Source organism: Atta colombica, unplaced genomic scaffold, assembly GCF_001594045.1.
Source record: "Atta colombica isolate Treedump-2 unplaced genomic scaffold, Acol1.0 scaffold92, whole genome shotgun sequence".
NCBI classification, from domain to species: domain Eukaryota; kingdom Metazoa; phylum Arthropoda; class Insecta; order Hymenoptera; family Formicidae; genus Atta; species Atta colombica.
Genome location: NW_017259586.1, coordinates 1064064 through 1082803, shown reverse-complemented (window position 1 = coordinate 1082803; position 18740 = coordinate 1064064). Strand labels below are relative to the sequence as shown.

At 31.0% G+C, this 18740-nt stretch overlaps 2 protein-coding genes across 5 annotated transcripts in view; one reads left to right on the top strand and one right to left on the bottom strand.

Annotated features, from left to right (window-relative positions):
* Window positions 1-18740, bottom strand: part of LOC108693569 (alkaline phosphatase-like) — a 187553-nt gene that overhangs the window by 86737 nt on the left and 82076 nt on the right. The gene's annotated exons all lie outside the window — the stretch shown is intronic.
* The window catches only part of LOC108693570 (caspase-1-like), a 41271-nt gene that overhangs the window by 18842 nt on the left and 3689 nt on the right, over window positions 1-18740 (top strand). Inside the window, exons 3-4 of the mRNA XM_018202590.1 lie at window positions 2637-2812; window positions 9452-9581. Coding sequence (XP_018058079.1) covers window positions 2637-2812; window positions 9452-9581 — 306 coding nt within the window. The remainder of the gene's footprint in view (window positions 1-2636; window positions 2813-9451; window positions 9582-18740) is intronic.

Sequence of the window (18740 nt, the reverse complement as noted above, 5' to 3'; positions counted from 1 at the left end):
ACTTTATTGAGTGCAGATAACACAGTGAAATTAATACATCAGAAAATTACAATACATCAGATCAGTTGCACGCAATGGGGGGGGGCAACAGCTAAACAGCAGATTCGAAGCTATACCTGATAATAATATATTGTATATATAGATATATTGTATATATTGTATATATTGTATATATAGATATATATAATAGATATATATAAGTAAACTTTGTAGTTCTATAGTAAACTTTACCTTTATTCAAGTGAAAATAAGTAACAAAAGCTAAAGGGTAATTAATGAACATAAGGAAAACAATATTACAGCGAAAGATAATATCAGATAATTACCTACTATAAAGGGCATTTTATTTGATTATTTTCATTTAACATCTAGCAACATTAAATCAATAGTAATTATCATGATCATTACACGTGCAAGTACGTGCAAGACGATATAATGATTTTTTCACGTGATGTAAGATTCTTTTCTTTTTATCAAACGAGATCGAAAGAAGTCAAAGTAAATTTCCATTACGGTTCACGGTAAACTCAGAGGGAAACGCGTCCCTCTGAGGAAACAGAGCGCGAACAGCAACGTCGCTCACGTAATACGCAAAAGTTTTTTGCGAAACATTTTCCCGTCCGCACATCATGCATAACTTGCAAGCTGAATAAGCCGCGCGTCGATTTTTCAGCTACCGTCCCATGCCCTCTTTATGCAATTTTTATATCCAACTCCTTAATTACATTAGTGCCGCAGGATTGCCGGACCGAGGCAATGCGGAATTTAATTGGATTATCGACCCTTGTTGGTCATAATGTTTTGGCTCGAAAAGATCAATGCTTCTTGTGAAGAAATAAGATAAGACCCTACGCGATGCATCGGAAATTTTTTGCCTTTATTTAAAAAAATAAGAGCAAATTTTGCATTAAAGTTGAGAAAAGAATTATTAACAAAATGTCCAATAATTTCAACGGCAGAAGAAAAGCAAATAATACTTACAAGCTTTGTGAGAAGAGGAAAGGGTAATAAAAAGAAAAAAAAAGGCGGAAATAGAGTACACTCTTGGATTTTCTTTGGCAAATTCTTAGATTTTCAGAAAAATTAAGAAAGAAATTAAGTTCCCATGGATAAATTTTTTTTGTAAATAAAACAATGCTAAACATATTTTATAGTTTTTATAATCGAAACATTTGTTTTATATAAAAATGTAGTAATGAATCATCAGAAAGAAACATAAATACTAAACGTTGTACTTCCTTTTAATGCACAACTCTGTTTAAATCATAAAATTCTATTTTAATAGGCAAATTCGCATACTTATAATTCCACTATAACATTTGGAGGTATAATGCACAAAATCATAAATAAGATTTGATTATAACAAGAAAAAAAAAGTAAAGCGCACTATTAAAAGAATCCTACCACGATCAAAAATAAAACGGATAACTATACGAAAAAAAAATCGTCGCAATAACAAACAAAATTGAATAAACGGAAAAGATATAGAAATAGTAAAATCTAGCAATATCTAAATATTACGTTCGAGAGAAGGGAATAATGTAGTAACGGTACATACAGGAAAAGAACTTTTTATGCGTATCCACCAAATTCGTTATTGTTGTGTATAGATTTCCCTCCTCCCCCCTCTCCCGACAACATGTAAAAAGGAACAAAAAATCGTTTCTTTTTACACGTTTTACTATTATTTCGCTGTGATAAAATAACAATCACAATGTTATATCCAATCTGCTATCCGTGAACGTAATATATTGTGAAAAACAGTCTCTTGAGAATCTAGAGTTGCAGAATTAATCAATCCTTTGAAAACCACTTTACAATAATCCATTTCCATTTAATAAACAGCTATTTTTGTTCTGAAAAGAATTTAATATTTTATCGTTTCATTAAAATCTCATGAAGATTATGAAGGTAATTTTGCGTAATAAACATTTCTATTTCACGTAGGTGATATATAAGGCGACAAAAACTGCGAGTTTATAAAGTAAACATTTATGCACATATTTGCAATTAATATTCTACACAAAAATATGTTAAACGCATTCAAAAACATAGAGCAAATTTAACCGGATGGAAAATCGATTATTTTCTAAAAAAAGTAACGGATCGTATGATCTATTCTATTCCATAAGAGCAATTTGTTTTATGATTGCTGAGACGATTTTTATTTTTATTTTTTTTTTTATCTATTTTTAACAAAAGTTAGACGGAAGCATTTTACTTATAACAACACGATATTTGCATAAAATATTTTGTTTTAATATTCTCTATTTTTCTTATGTGACAATTCAAAAAACCTTTATTTACCTTTTAATGTTCGTTGTAAAAGGATGTGTAATTCTTAAATGTCTATGATCCACGGTAACAACTTGTTTAGAGTGCCTTAATAATAAATTACTTCGCACAATTTTACTTCGAGGAAACTTCATTTAATTCCTTAATACCGCGACGCGCAAACTCGAAAGCTGGCACGTACAGCCGTTTCGACCCGCCGGAGGAAATTCACATTATACAGCGAACGATATCTGCACAATCTCACCTCGGAGCAGTTTGTTTGTGCACAGACTATTAGGCCAGGCCGCGTCCGACGACTATTAGCGGCTACCGCGAGGAATTAATTAATCCTTTCATTAAAGCCGCTGCGGAAGACCACACGGATGCCGACTGCCTGATCGTGGTCGCAATGTCACACGGCGAATCGGGTCTATTACATTCAGCCGACAGCATATATCCAGTCGATGCGTTATGGAATCCCTTCACGGGCGATCAATGCCTCAGCTTAGCCGGGAAACCAAAACTATTCTTCATTCAGGTAAGCATATCTGATAGATATTCGTAGTATGTACAAGAATCGCGTGAGTTATACGTACGCTATCCGTGTGTTCGACGAACAATGAGCGATTCCACGCATAAAGAAACGAAGCCACTTTCCACTTTCGTTCACTCCGAACGATAGCCCAAGTGATGGATCATCCCAAGTGAACCGTCTAAGCGGTGTTACATGCTGAGTAATTCGCAAGAGATTTATACGGATCATGTGAAGTGATTTATGAGTTAATATAAGATATCGTATGGCTTGCTGTTGAAGTTAATTGAGTTTTCCGATAGGTACAGGTTTTTGTTCTTGTATATCTTTTCTTTTCTGTAGTCTTTGACCAGATGACTCACAAAGATATCCAGATCTTTTTTCTAACAAATACTTTCATTATAATTTTATTTATATTATTTAAATTTATAAATATATTGCGATTGTTTGAATGTTTTCGTGCGTGAATCAAAATATGATACACATTTAATTTTATAGGGCGGAAAAATACCCCCCCCTCCTCGCAGCAAAAAATGTTACATTTATGTCACAATAGACTTAGTCATGGATAAATTGTGATAACACTATGAGATTATTATAATAAAAGAACACAGTGACATTATATTATTATCTATATATAGTTATACACCATAGGAAGGTCACAGTGAGGTTTAACTTTTATCACAGCTGCATAATGATGTCATAGCAATATCATACCTGTGACAAAGCGGACATTCGCACGTCATGACTTCTTTTGTGATATTATTCTGATCTTTTTGCTATCATTATAATAACGCTAAAAAACTGTCATATTTTGAAGTAAGAAATACAATAAAATAATAAATTGTAACAAATCTTAGTGAAGAAAAAGCTGTAAGAGTAAAAAAAATGGAACTTTCCGCTCTCTAAAAGTTAAATTATCTTTAGATAATTTATTTGGGACAATGATGAAGAACACTATTTCGTGGAACTATTTCTATGATTTTAACATTGTCCGCATTTGCGAAAATCCGCCCGTACTTTAATAAGAGATAACGTTAGAGAGACGAACGAAACGAGAGAGCGGAAAAAAAAGATTATAACATTTTTCGGTTGGTTTCGATATGCAATATCCTTGTGCGGCAGATATAAATTTAGTTAAATGCGATTGTATATCCTGCATGCTTGTAACGTAACGTAACAGTAAAAGCGATATTCACGTTGGCATCCTGATCGGAAAAGAGAAAAAAAACTGTGACATGATTTTACAAAAATTGATATATAGAATATCCGAGAACTATCATCATTTATACACACACACACACACACACACACACAAACACACACACACACACACACACACACACACACACATAAAATTTTATTTTATATAGTTTATTGAAAATAAACTTTAAATTATGTGTATGCACATTTTAATTATAATAATATTTGAAACTAATTATATTTGACTTTATTTAACTTTTGATTTGATTCACTATTAAAACAATGGGAGAGATATTTTGATAATTTTACGTTTCTCTCCATTTCTTCAAGAAACAAGTTATAATATTAAATATAACCGTTATTGGTGTCCATTATTCGCATATTTTCATTAAAACTGCAGAGGCAAAGTTTTCTTCTAAATTTCTGTAATTACTTACGATCTAATGGATGGGAATAGATGGCGTCAAAACTGATGATACAGAAATGAATGGCCGTTCCGCGAATTACAGAAAGAGGAAATCAACTGTAAATAGGATACCCGCATTTCTTTCGCGCTGCGATAGAAATGACGTATAATTGCGACGATGCGATGGTCCGCGTTTCAAAAACGATCAGGTTGACGCAGCCGCGTTGTAATTCAGACAACAATGCCACACTAGATCTAATTCTTTCTCCGAGCATAATCCTACCGAGATCGTTTTCCATTTAGAGACACTCCCCATTTATCTGCCTCACGACGATCTCCGAGGGATTTGCGGGCTCGCGCACATTAGTGCACCGTCGGGTTTTTAGCGGGCACAGTCAATGAAATATGTGCATTCTGCGATGTAATGGAAACTGTTCGCGCGCTAGAAACGCTGCAGTAATTAAGATTACTCCCCGTCCATCCTTACCCGAGAAAGAGAACAACGGCAAAAACTGTTATTTGCATAATTCCGAAAGTAATGCGAGCGCGTGCATCGTTTCGGGGATTTCGCCACTGGCCGAATTAAAAAGTACCGAGCGAAGCTATTCGTGTCGCGCAATATTCTATACATTTGTTATTTTTTTCTCCTTTTGTTTTTCTCCGCGTATTTTTTTTATCCACGAGTATTTCCGTCATGCTCGCTTTCCATGTCGCTCGATGTGCATATGTTGAGTCGGCCGAATACTTAAATATTTTAAATAGGGCAAAAATGTGGAAACACGCATTCTTCTTCAAGCACGTTATTATCTTAAACTCGCACGTGACATTTGTATGCGCGTATATATTCAAGTTACATGGAAAAAATAAGTAAGTATTATGCGAAATATAAAATACAAAGGAGGACACAACTTCTTTCGCGATCGTTTGTATTGAGGATCGTCTCATTTCTATATTTTTTAAATGTATTTTTCTTCAAGAAAACTAAAAGATATTATATCAATGATATTCTAATTCCTCGTTTTTTACAAATATATAAAGAAATGATCTATAATAGCAATATAAAATAAATATATAAAGAAATGATTTATAATCGAGCAGAACAAAGTTATTAACAATATTTCATCACTTTATTATACGAAGAACAATATAGAATTAATATACGTTTTGGAACCCATAGGTCCTTTTTCAACAATTATTACACTGATTTAAATTGATCGAATATCAAATAAATAACATTATATTTATAATAGTTGATTAGTTCGCAAGAAAACATTTCAAATGATTATAAACATACTAAGAAGCAGTTTATTCTTCAACCTTCCTGAAATCCTGCTTTTTAATGTGAGTGTAGAAAGATGACATCTTTTTAGATAATGTTTGTTAATTTTCAGTGTCAGAAAATTAATTGAAATTAAAGTCAGAACGCATTATATATAAAACAGGAGATCATTACAATAAAACGTTTGGTTCGGTTGAACGCAAATATTAAAATGACCTGTGACGTACGAAACGTACATTAATTGTATATGTTCTTCGTATAATAAAGTTATAAAAATTGTTAATAACTTTGTTCTGCTCGATTATAGACCGTTTCTTTATACATATACATATAACTAATGATATTACACTCAAGGAAAAATTAGTTATTAAAATAAAGTTCTTGTTTACATCATCACAAAATCGCTGAGAATTATCCTTCAATCATTTATTTCCATCAATATAATAGATTAACTTTAATCTCGGTTCAACTTACTCTTCGTCCTTTTCTAGCAAAAATTAGAAAAAGATGAAGAGTAAGTTGAATCGAAATTAAAGTTATTATTAATCTACATTAGTGGAAACGGGGCATTAGAAACTAATTTAGAGTTAAATCAACAACTCTCTGAATTCGTTATTATCACAAATTCCTCATCTTAAAATTCCATAACTTTTTCCTGATTTCTAGAAAAATTTCATAATATTCTCTGATGGTTCCAGTAATTATGTGTTTTTATCTCAATTTGGAAGCCAATCAAATATTTTGTTGAGGGTGCAATTTAATATAGCACAATGTACTATTAATGTTACTAATACTGTTACGTTTAATTAAGTTGATAATATTTCCAAACTATGTAGGTGTGATATATGTATATTAAATTTTATTTAAAGTTTATTCTAAGAAATTCAATTTTGTAGAAAATTTTGCAAAATTCCTTGATTTTTTCTTAATTTCTATGACCGCGCGTTTTCAATTTTCCTGACATTTCTTTGATTTTCAATTTTGTAACAAACATGATAACACAGCAAATTCATAACAATATCAATGAGGATTTTATTCATTATTTCAATGTACTAATTTTTCTTTAAGTATAGCGTTATTATTACAATAAATTTCGATTTCCATGAAGAAAAATATATAAGAAATTATAGAAAAATCGACGATGTAGCAGTTTCCACATCCGGAAAAGCAGCACCAGAAGATATGCAGTGGAAACTACATCGCATCCTGCCATCTTCTCCTAGGTGGACACGACCAATACTCTTACTGACTCCAAACAAACCGAGGCTGCACCGACTCGTATCGCTAATACATACGCAATCGAAGTACCAGTCCTCGTGACACCTTCGAGGTCCCCGCGACGCTTCTGTACCCGCAGTACTCAGACGGGACCTGATTGGCGCGTTCATAGAGGAACGCAATATCAATATTCAACAGAACCAGTCTCACTCCGCCCACGGCCACATCCGAGGAGAGTAAGAAGGCGGCATAACCGTCGGTATCCAACCGTCGGTTACATACTTAACCAGTATCTAAAGCCAACTTAGCGACTGATATCCATCCAGTCCTTTCCAAAGCTTGATCCAAATATCTCAGACGGGGATTCTAAATTCGCAATATACTCGAATCCATCCTTGTCGACGTTGTACGACGAGTACGTTGGAAACTAGAGCACGTATGCTCATACTACTCCCATACTAATAACCACCAAACGATATATTGCTGATTACGTTTACAATTATTAATTATATTACACAATTATATTAATATTAGAATTACACGAATAAAATGATTTCATTTTTACTTATTTTGAAAAGTACGAACGCGATAGAAATATATTATGAGATATTTAATATGGTAGAGAGAGGTGAGAAATCATTCCTAACTTCGATATTTAAATTGAAATAAAATAAAATTAAAATAATTTAATTTTAAAATTCAAAATATTAAAATAAAGCAATTAATTAACAATAATAATTAATTAGCACAGTTAATATATAATAATCGACTAACTTATATAGCTTTTGATCGTTAAAAATCGTTGATTAATATATTAGTCGCGAAGAGGAACGATCAATCAAGAACAACTATTCCGACAATGATTGTAATTTAGTTTGCTATGAAAGAAAAAGGATCGGAAGGCCAACTTGCCGGATATCTTTCGAAATTACTGCTTCCGTCCCAAATAGAGTTAGAGGATCGATGATCCCAAAGATAAAGCGCGACGAGGATAAATGAGCGCGATAAAGTTAGCGCTTGTAATGATCGAAATGATTAATAATTTGATTTCGTGTCTCGAATGTGTGCATTCGAGAATCCTAGTAATTCGCAAGACTCAATTATAATCTTAGATTTATACCAAAAGATCCAATCAAAATATCAATTATTTCGAAAGCAAATCCACCTGTCCTCTCAATGTAAACATATACCTAAATCATGTCTATGTAAACGCGGCTAATTAATTGCGAATTACCTAATCGATGATTCGAACGATACTAATTTGAAATTTTAACAACATGATATGGAGAGAGTATAGTATAGAAATTATATACAATGAGATTATTAGAATTTTCGAGCAATGTAAATTGCACAGACGCACAAATTCTAATCGCGTTTATCTATCGAAACTAATGCTATTTTCTGTATACTTGAAAGCTGTGTGCAACCGCGGTAGCCTCAAGTAAGTAGCTTCCATATTTCTTGCTGCGCTTCCGTTCAAGCTGCTCGTCTTTCGTTAACGACGCTGTAAACATCGATAGATCTGCGTGTAATTGTCTCGTACATTCTATTACGAGTTTACCTTTCCAAAGAAAAGCAATTGCAGCACTTGGCTGCCGGCCATTGAACATTTAGCTCTTTAATATATCAAACGGTACATTGTGCCGTTCTTACTGTAAGATGTACAATTTTTATCAGAAGAAATAAAGTTACTAAATTAAAAAACTGCTGTTTATCAATTTTTCTGAAGCCGTTGAAATTTATTTAATGACAAGTATGATTAAAATAACAGAAAGAATATATGTATCAATTATTATTGTTTAATAATTTCCATAAACAACACTTATTCCGTATTTAAAAAACAGATTATCAAAAGAAGAATTAAGTGCTATTACTAGCTGGTATATGTAATTAAAAATAATATGAGTTAAATTCAAAAGTCGAAAGGAAAATATTAAAGTTGATAATACAACAGTAGGTTGTTTCGATATTTTTGTTGATAATATTACGACTATGGATTAAATATTGCTATTGGAGAGCTAAATGTTTTATCGTGTTTTATAATATCTGCACCACTGCAACTCTTTTTCATGTTATGTAGTTTCATGTTTATGTAATTGAATAGCCGATAACAGCTCACACGGCAAATCGATTTTTATGTGTTAAACACAACAAAAATCTAGAATGCACGAGAGATATAAATACAAATTATTACATTTTATATATATTTTTATATTATATGTATGTTTACATATATGTATATATATTACAACGGCATAAATAAAAATGACATTATAAAGAATTGCATTAACGTAGCCAGAATTCGGATCTGTATTACACGGTGATGCAGCCGTGCACGTAGATATTGTATATCTCTCGTTTCGTGAGCGTTTTAATAATCTCACGAATCGCGTGGATTATGATGTCACGTTAAAGCATTTTAAACAATTCGCTGGACGTTTTTGCACGGAAGAAATCTTCCTATCGCGGGTCCATGCATCTTTTAGATGCCGAGAAAATCTAGTATCGTCGCTCACATGCACATTTTTCTTTTCCGCAGGCATGTCGCGGGATGCAATTGGACAATGGAGTGACGGTTTTTCATAAGACAGATAGTATAAAGAGTGATACACTCAAATACAGTATACCCGCCTATGCAGATATCTTGGTCGCGTACTCTACTTACGACGGTATGTATAGATGTATATGTAAATATAGGGACTACAGAATTTTTATTTACTTTTCTATTATTTGTAAATGCCGGCAAAGAATGATAAATATTAAAAAATTAGAAGTATGCAAGAGAGTATACAGAGTGTGCAAGACTCTAGCAATAATTTACAGGAAAGTAGATGGAACTAAACTGAGTCGAAGAGTTCTCTACTATTTTGCAATTTTCGCAATAATTAACAAGATATTAATTATTAAAAATCATCACTGAATATTGGTTTTTTTTTCAATAATTTTTTACTCAAATACTATTAACTTTACAGAAAAACAGCAAAAGACAAAAATTGTTAGTTTTCTTCTCATAAAATTCGGAGAATTTTTTTAGAAGTTTTTAATATCGTATTTTCTCATGGTAAAAATAAAAAAATGCAATTTAAAAGTTGATAAAAAAAAATTTGAAAAAATTTTTAGAGTTTTATAAGAAGAAAATAAATGATTTTTGTCTGTTGCAGTTTTTCTGTAAAGTTGATAGTATTTGAGTAAAAAATTATTGAAGACCAATATTCGGTAATTTTTAATTAACTACTGCGAAAATTGCAAAATGATAGAAAACTTTTCGATTCAGTTTAGTCTTATATACCTTTCGATGAATTATTGCTAGAGTCTCGTCGGACACCCGGTATATTTTAAACTATCATATAATGCGTGTGCATATGTATAAATGTAAGAAAAAGATTAAGATTTAGAAGGTAAATTGCATTCAATAAACCAATTGTGAGTGCATATTTCTTAATGCGTAATTACTAGATTAAAAAAATTTAATTTTATCCAAGTTGTAAGTTCTTGCTCATTTGTTTCTACTTATAGCTACAATAAGTGAACAAAGAATTATGTTATCTAATTTCTTTTCATAAGTTATGAGATATATTTTAAGTATCTTACTACTCTTTCTAATCAACAATTTATACATCTTTGTCTTATTTTTTTTTTAACAATTAATATTAGTTTCGATTACGATAAGTGAATTATGTTATCCAATTTTTCTTCATAATTTACAAGAGATATTTAAATATCCTACTTTTTCTATACACATATCTTTATCTCATCTTTGTCTCATTTCTTTTAACAATTAATATTAGTTTCGTTTCATTTGTTTCACAAATCATAAATGTAGAAATTTGAAAGAGGGAACAGATGATAATTCTGAGTTACTTTATACGAAACAGATATCACAAGTAGCTGCTACCGCGCATAAATGCACACGTAAACTCTATTTCAAAATAGTCTATCCCAAGATAATACAGGCAATCTGAACAAGGTAGTACTTCAAAACGGTGTGACGAAGAGTTATAGGAATGTCGCGTGCGGATAATCCAGTTATGGAATATATTTTCCAACATGTTTCCCATTCGATTTACTGAAGTAAGCGTTTCCTGATATCTGTTTGAAACTTTGATGATAAGGAATTATAATTACGCAAATGAGATTATCGTGATTTATATTGAGATGCAAGTTGAACAAGCTATTTATCAAGAATAGCCTGTAGATACATCAGAGTAGCGGAGATTAATAGAGCTTGCTCCAGAATAAGAAAAAATAAACAATAGACAAACAACACAACAAAAAATTAGACCAAAAAAATATATTAATATAATTAGTATATGTTTGAAACAATTTTTTATGTTCACAATGTGATATTGCAGAAAAATGAATTATATAAATTATATAATTATATATAAATTATAAATTTGTATTTTTTTTCTCTGCTAAATAAATGCACATAAATTATGATTAATTATTCTGTTGATAACAAGTTAATCAACCAAAAGATATCTAATAATTTTTTATCATTAGGTACATGTTATATATTATAGTTAGAAAAAAATATGGAAGTATGGATTATATGTGCAGCATGTATATAGCACGATATAAATCTGGATAATAAAGAGCGGTTGAAAAAATAATGATGCTTACCGCTTGAGTAAAGGCAAATAATGAATGACCTCATATATGGTATTCGCTAATAAGGATGTTTACTCAAATTTCAAGCCTTAGGCAACCATCATTAGTACGTGTAACGCAAATATATTGAAAATATTTACAAAGATAAATTACACTTGTCGAACTTATAAGATGAAATTGTTCGAGTCTGTAAAGTTGGACATGAAAGCGAACAGAGAGAACAGTATTTTTCGGTGGAGAATCAATGAGTTCAATTAGGAAGTATCATGTTTCTGAGAAAAATAAAAAACTCCAATTTATAGAATTTAATTGCACGAAATCTATACTCAACGTTATTAATCAAATATAAAACAAGTTACAAAAGTATCAAAGTTTGGTCTAAAAAAAATTGCCTTCACTCTCTAAAAGAACCCTTAAATCGACGCGTTTGCATTTTCTGCACGTGTATGTATTAATCTCTAGCATTCTCATTTGTATTTCTTATTGCGCTTGGTGTTTGTTGCGACGCCTTCCTAACTGTGCTCAAATTTCCAACGATAATTGTATTGAAACGCGTTTCAGTGTCAATTTTCGTATTTCGCCGAGCGGAAGATATCAAGAATTAACGAGATACTCAATTACATTAAACAATAAACGGATATAGAATACGAATTAAGCTTCTTCTTTTGGCATACGTCCGAGATTCTATAGCATCATAAGCTGCTTATTCTAAATAATGCAGGCTTCGCGAATGGTACGACAGTGTGATGTATAATCTACGCCAATTCCTCGATTACACCTCGACTCCTAACGCTCCTCTGCTTCCATGCCAACCGAAACTCGTTAATGAATGTAAACCAATATTATTTGCAACTCAATGCTTTCAATATGATCCAGCTGCTCTTTGAAATTTCCAATTATTATACCAATCATTGTGTGTTTTGATTGCCTCGCTATATTTATAATTTCTTGCATGTATAATTTAATATAACCAGAATTTCTTGATATAAATTCTCAAGAGTCCGGAAAGAATAATGGTTTTACTGAAATATTTATAAATTTAGCTAGAAACAGATGTGAAAATAATTTTGTTGAATTATAAAAATAATTATGTAGAACGCTCACTAGTAGGTAGAATATTAAAACTTTTTATGGCATTGCTTATTATGCTTCAGTTTCCTACATAATTATTTTGATGAAAAATTATTTTGAAATATACTTTCCAACACTGTTTTGCAACACAAATATAAATAATTATTTTCGGCGTATTTTTGCCTGCTGAATTGAATTGATTTGATAAAATATGCCACAATTTTGAAAAAAAGCCTCAGAGAAAAAAAAATATGACGATTTTTTTTTAAGATCTACATAACACTATAGCAACAGTATTAAATTTTTTTTAAATTTTATTAACTTTAGATAAAAGTATTAACTTTTAGCTTTAAAATATTTTAAAATACATTTCATTTCGACATAATTTTTCATTTTTTAAATATATTAATTTGAAAAATAATGTATGTATTATATTACATAAAAAAATCATTATTTTTAAATTGATAGTATTTCGAAAACGGAAAATCATATTAAAACTGAAAATGCATTTTAAAACTAAAAATTGATACGTTCGCATGAATGAAATTAAAAAAAATTAGTATCGATGCCAGTAAAGACTCTCTATAAAATCGTATTTTTTTACGTTATTTTTTTCAAAATTGTAACATGCTAACCAAATTTTGTTAACGGATTTATGTTCAGCAAGAAAAATGATGTCGGAAATTATTATTTACATTCGTAAAAAAAAAGGATCAGATTTTGTTATTTTTAAATCTGTATCTGCCTAATTAAATTTCAGCAAACTCGTTCTATCCGTATATTCTTCATCAAGAAGAGCTTACACAAATCTCAGTAAAATCTCAATAATATAATCGTTTTCGGGGATTGCAACGCGTATGTTCGTGTTTAATCCAGCTGGAAATCGCTTGTTAAAGAGAGGTGTCTAAAAGCGAATTCGTTGTGCGAACATCGGCGACAACGCCCGTATAATACGACGCGTATATTTTCCCGCGGTTTCCGCTCGTGTACAAACATTTGACTTGCTGTTGCTAATGGAGTGCGAGAATTTGTGTTGACAGTGGTGTATACCAACGGAGTACAACAACTATCTAGCGAGAACGTCAATCAGTCAACTGATAAATCGATACATGCGCTCGTACACTGTCTCGAATCGAACTGCTTCTAGGATTCAACCTAAATACGATTACAATAGCTCGATATATATCATACACTAACGGTATACAAATACATTGGAACGTTTAACGTTCTCTCGTTACCCGAGAATTTCCTTCTGTCGGAAGGACGTCGTTCCAAAGCCTTTATTCGATAACTAAATCTAGACTTCGATAAATAGTTGTAAATCTTCATCATTTAAATTAAAGAATTTACAATTATTGAAATAAATTGTAAATTTTAATTGAATAAAGTTCTGAGTTATTACATGTTTTTTATATATATATATATAGTAAAATATAATCAAACAAAGTAATGATTTTTCTTTTTAGTTTATTGTTTGGCAATTTTTATTCAAAGTTGTAAAAAGATCTATAAATTGAACACAAAAAATAAGTAAATCTATGTAAAACAAATGTGTAAAACAAATTCTGGGCATATTTAAAATAATTTCCCAGCAAAAATTGTCATCACAAAAAACTATCTATATAAAAGATATTACATTCACAATGAATCCAAATAATCCATAAATACGCCGCAAACATATTTATCACGTATTTATATAAAATCGATATAAAAATGGAAAAAATATTTTTAAAAATATTTCGCATGTATAAAACAATGTATCAGTTTATTATTGTAAGAAACGAGAGTGCATCGAGATGTAAGTAATAATCTTCTATAATTTCTAAGATATCGATACGAAATAAATATTAACTTTTTTTAGAGCAGGAAGTTTTGTAACTGAAGTTGGATCTCATCCAAGCTTGTTCAAACGACTATTTTGAAGCGTTCTTGGTCGTTCGTAGCCAAGTTTCACATCACACGTGATACATTTTTTCGTTTCTCTTTCATTTTTTTTTATATCGATCGATGTAGAAACATTGTTCTTTCTTTCGATTTTATATTTTTCTCATACCCATTAGCTAGCAGATAAAAGTCGGAGTATCTGTTTTAAGTCTCTTAGCCAATTCTCAAATCAAATAAAATATGTAATTAATATGACTGGATATGTAACACATCAATAAAAATCATAAAAATATAGTATATTTTTTGACTAATAAAGTAAAATTTTCCTTAAATAAAATCTGAAAGGAGTACTAAATAAAAATAAAGATAAAACTGCAGAAAAGGAGAGAAAGGAGGAGCAATCGCTGATGATCTTTACCTTGACATATGTTGTCAAGATCATGATCCTGAATGACCTCCAACAGATTTTAGGTGACAGCCGTTAATCGTTAAAAAGTTATTTAAAAAAGTTTAAATAATAACTAATAAAATTGAATATCTTAACCGGACTCTTACTACAAGATATTGGAATTAAGTCATCATTCCACTTTAGGTTCTGCATCTCCTTCCGCGCTGACTCTTATTAGCTTTGAATCGATATTGTTGTTATTTTAAGTAATAACGTCTTATTTCGACTTTATACAATACTTCGCTTTATACAATACTCGATCTGTCTGAGAGCATCAGACTTTTCACGCGAAACGAGATCCACTCCATCTCTTTTTCCTGCTTATGAGGCGCACGGCTTTCCACGCGAAGCGAGTTTCATCCCACCTCCTCTCCCCCTGCTTAAAGGGGCACGACTTTCTATGCGAAACGAATTCCATCCCACCTTCCCCCTGCTAAAGGGCATCCGACTTTTCACGCAAAGCAAGTTCCAGTAAAATTGAAAAATCACAATTCTTTTAAATAATGTGAAAAAAATCAATTTAATAATTTTTTAAGAAGAAGTAAAGTTTAAATTTAGAAATAGTGTTGTAATAATTTAATTTTATTTAGATTAATGAATTCCTACATTTCTTGACTCTTCCTGGTTTTCCTGGATTTTCTTAGAGCCATTATTTAATTCTCTAACTTTTGCCGATTTTCTCTGACTGCTAACAATCCTGGTACTATAATTTAGAGTATTTTCATCATATTTAAAATATTTTCGCCAACTTATTTGTTCCTACAAATAAGTACGTTAGATAAAGCGTGAATTGCAGACTTTGAACAGAAAACAATCGGAAATTAATTATTTTCCTTTCTCGTAAATACAAAATTATTTATTACGAAAAAAATGATATTAAGAAGATAATATTTATTGTTGTGTATTGTAGAATATTATTGTTAGTAGAATACAATAAACCAGATAGAGGATAATTATAATAATAAATTAAAAATATAACACCACAGCACTTTTCTTAATGATAAAATTTATAATTATTCTAAAATAATTTTAAAATAAGTAATAAATCTACAGTTATCACATCTATTAATTTTATAATTATAAATTGTGTTATTCGAATATATAGAACTTATATTACATTATACATGTAATATACGATCGATATAATTATCTCGTTATGCAAGTGTAATTATTTACACAATATAAATGATTGATGTTATATAACAACACACAAAATTGCATTTAATTATGTACATAAATTATAAAAAATGTGATAGTAAATCAAAATTATAAACGTATTAAACACCTTGTTAGTACAATAATAAATAATTTTGTATTCTTTGTAACATATATTTTATAGAAGATCGTATATATAATATATTATCACGACCCAATCTAGATTTCAATGCCTCGTTTCTTTTTTATTACAAACATTTCTTTGTACGCTAAAAAGAGCTTCCTTTTATATTTTTATTTGTACTATTGGCCAAGTAGAAGATAACGCCTTAAGCACAATTCCGGAAGGAACTGTGCGGTAACTCAAACTTCACAAATCTAATGGAAATACACTGACAATATGCGTGAGAATATCACAGAAGGTTCCGAAAGAAATATTGCAAACTCTTGACTGAGATTCGCCTAAATTCGGAACCGAATAGCGCGAACTTTGTTACGATCGCAGTTCTAGTGATTTATTACGAATGCGAGCTGCAGCGTGACAATTCGAAAAAAAAAACGAGGAAACTAGGGAAAAAAAAAGATACATCGAAACTCGGCAAACCAACAAATGCATTGGCAGCCGTGCGAGAATTTCACATAACAGCAACGCACCGTGCGATGTCAATTCTGCGGGATTGGATTAATGAAAAATACCCGTCGATTGTCAGCGAGATAATCACAAATTGTGTCCACTGAAATTAGCACTTTGGTACCAAAGCACTTGTATCTCGTTTATGAAAATGACATTTGCACGTGGTGTGAATTACAATTAAATTCCTGAATAAAAGCTTCTCTTCCAGATATGATGCTATTATACATATGTGTGCATAAATATAGTATACGCTCAAATGGATTTTAGAGAAAATTATCTTCTTACTGAATTTATAATAAAAATATTCAAAAATTAATAATTATGCATTAATATCATCCATTTTAAAAACAGATTTTGTATAGCCGCGAGCAGCTTGTATAGAAATATCGCAAAATTTACTTGACTATTCGCAACTTTACTCATATTACCTTGCATGTCGATTAAGGAAGATAAACAGAATTATGTAATGCGAGTATATTCTCTTTAGAGAATGAATGTTTGCGGATACGTCTCGTCCGTCGTATTAACCAAGCCCGATAAACAGAATTTGTTGATAATAGAAACAGAAGATATGTGTATTCAGCAGATGATGATAATTCATGTTGTTCTTCAAACTGCAAACATTTTTTTTGCACCTGCTGTAATAGCGTGCTTGCAGTCGAAATCAAATTCAAGTTAATATCCGTGAATTGAATGTGAGTTCATTAAAATGAGACGCGGATAAAACCCCAATAATATCCCAACGTATTTACGCATTTCGCAATGATTATTAATGATTATTACGAACGTGCATCCACTGATTACATAGTGGATTTATTTCAATATATTTGGAGAAATTCTGACAATAATCGCAGCAAACGAATAAATGAATTTTTCAAACCAATCTGAGAGAATGTCGGATTTCTCGCGAGGTAAAATATCAGCGAATAAATAATAGTTGTACCTATAGAGTTACCTTATCTGAATAAATAATAGTTGCAGCTATAGAGTTACCTTATCTGACCTTACCTTATCATAAGAAAAGAGTGCATACGTGCATACTTTTTAAAAAAGGAATAATAATGCAGGGTCGAAAGGAGGATAATTTTTTACGCATTATGTATAGGTATTTAATAAAATAAAATTTTTACAACATAACTTTTGTTGACAATTTTTATTATTTTTATTTTTATTTATTTTATTTTTTATTATAACACAATTTTATACACGGAGAAAATTTTTTCTTAGAGTTAACCCTAAAAATATGATAATTCTGGGACAACATTGTATTTTGGAGAATTTTATGTAAATTTCCCTCTCATTCGTAAATAAAACTACAATAAAGTATAAAATAAATTTGATTAATTTTATTAAAATACATGGTAAAAATCTTTAAAATATTATATTTTATCACATTACCATATTTTCAGGGTGAATTTTAAAAGATAATACTCTAGTAAGCATAAAATTTTAATTAGTAACCAGAAATTTTATAACCTTAAAAGAGTACTGGTAACTCTAGACTCTAGATGTACCGTATAATAAACGTAGCACGCTGTGGTCACGCTATTAGTACCCAAAGAAGATTACTTGTTAATACGTGTGCGTGTATGTGTGTCATCTCTATGTAGCAGGAAGTGGACGTATTGTTAATAATGTGGGTGGTGCTGAATTCGCGGACACCTGGCTCGATGCTAAAGGCATCATTAATATGCCATGTAGGAGATAAGCGCGTAGTTAACATACCGATGGTGATAGTAAACGTGCATTTAACACTTCGCTATGGAAATGAATATATGGTTAATACATCATCGAGCATGTGGTATATCCGTTTAACGCTAAGATGTTCGCGACACGTGATTCGCGTCACATGTGTTATTGTTGGCGCTTAACGCATATGGCGCTCGAATATTCCCCGAAACTAATTAATTGTAATTTAATCAATTTAAATTACAAATTATTCCAGACAGATTATCGTGTTAAACAATTTTGCCAATTAACAATAAAGAAATTCAATCCTAGCCTTGATACAAAAGTTTAATAAAG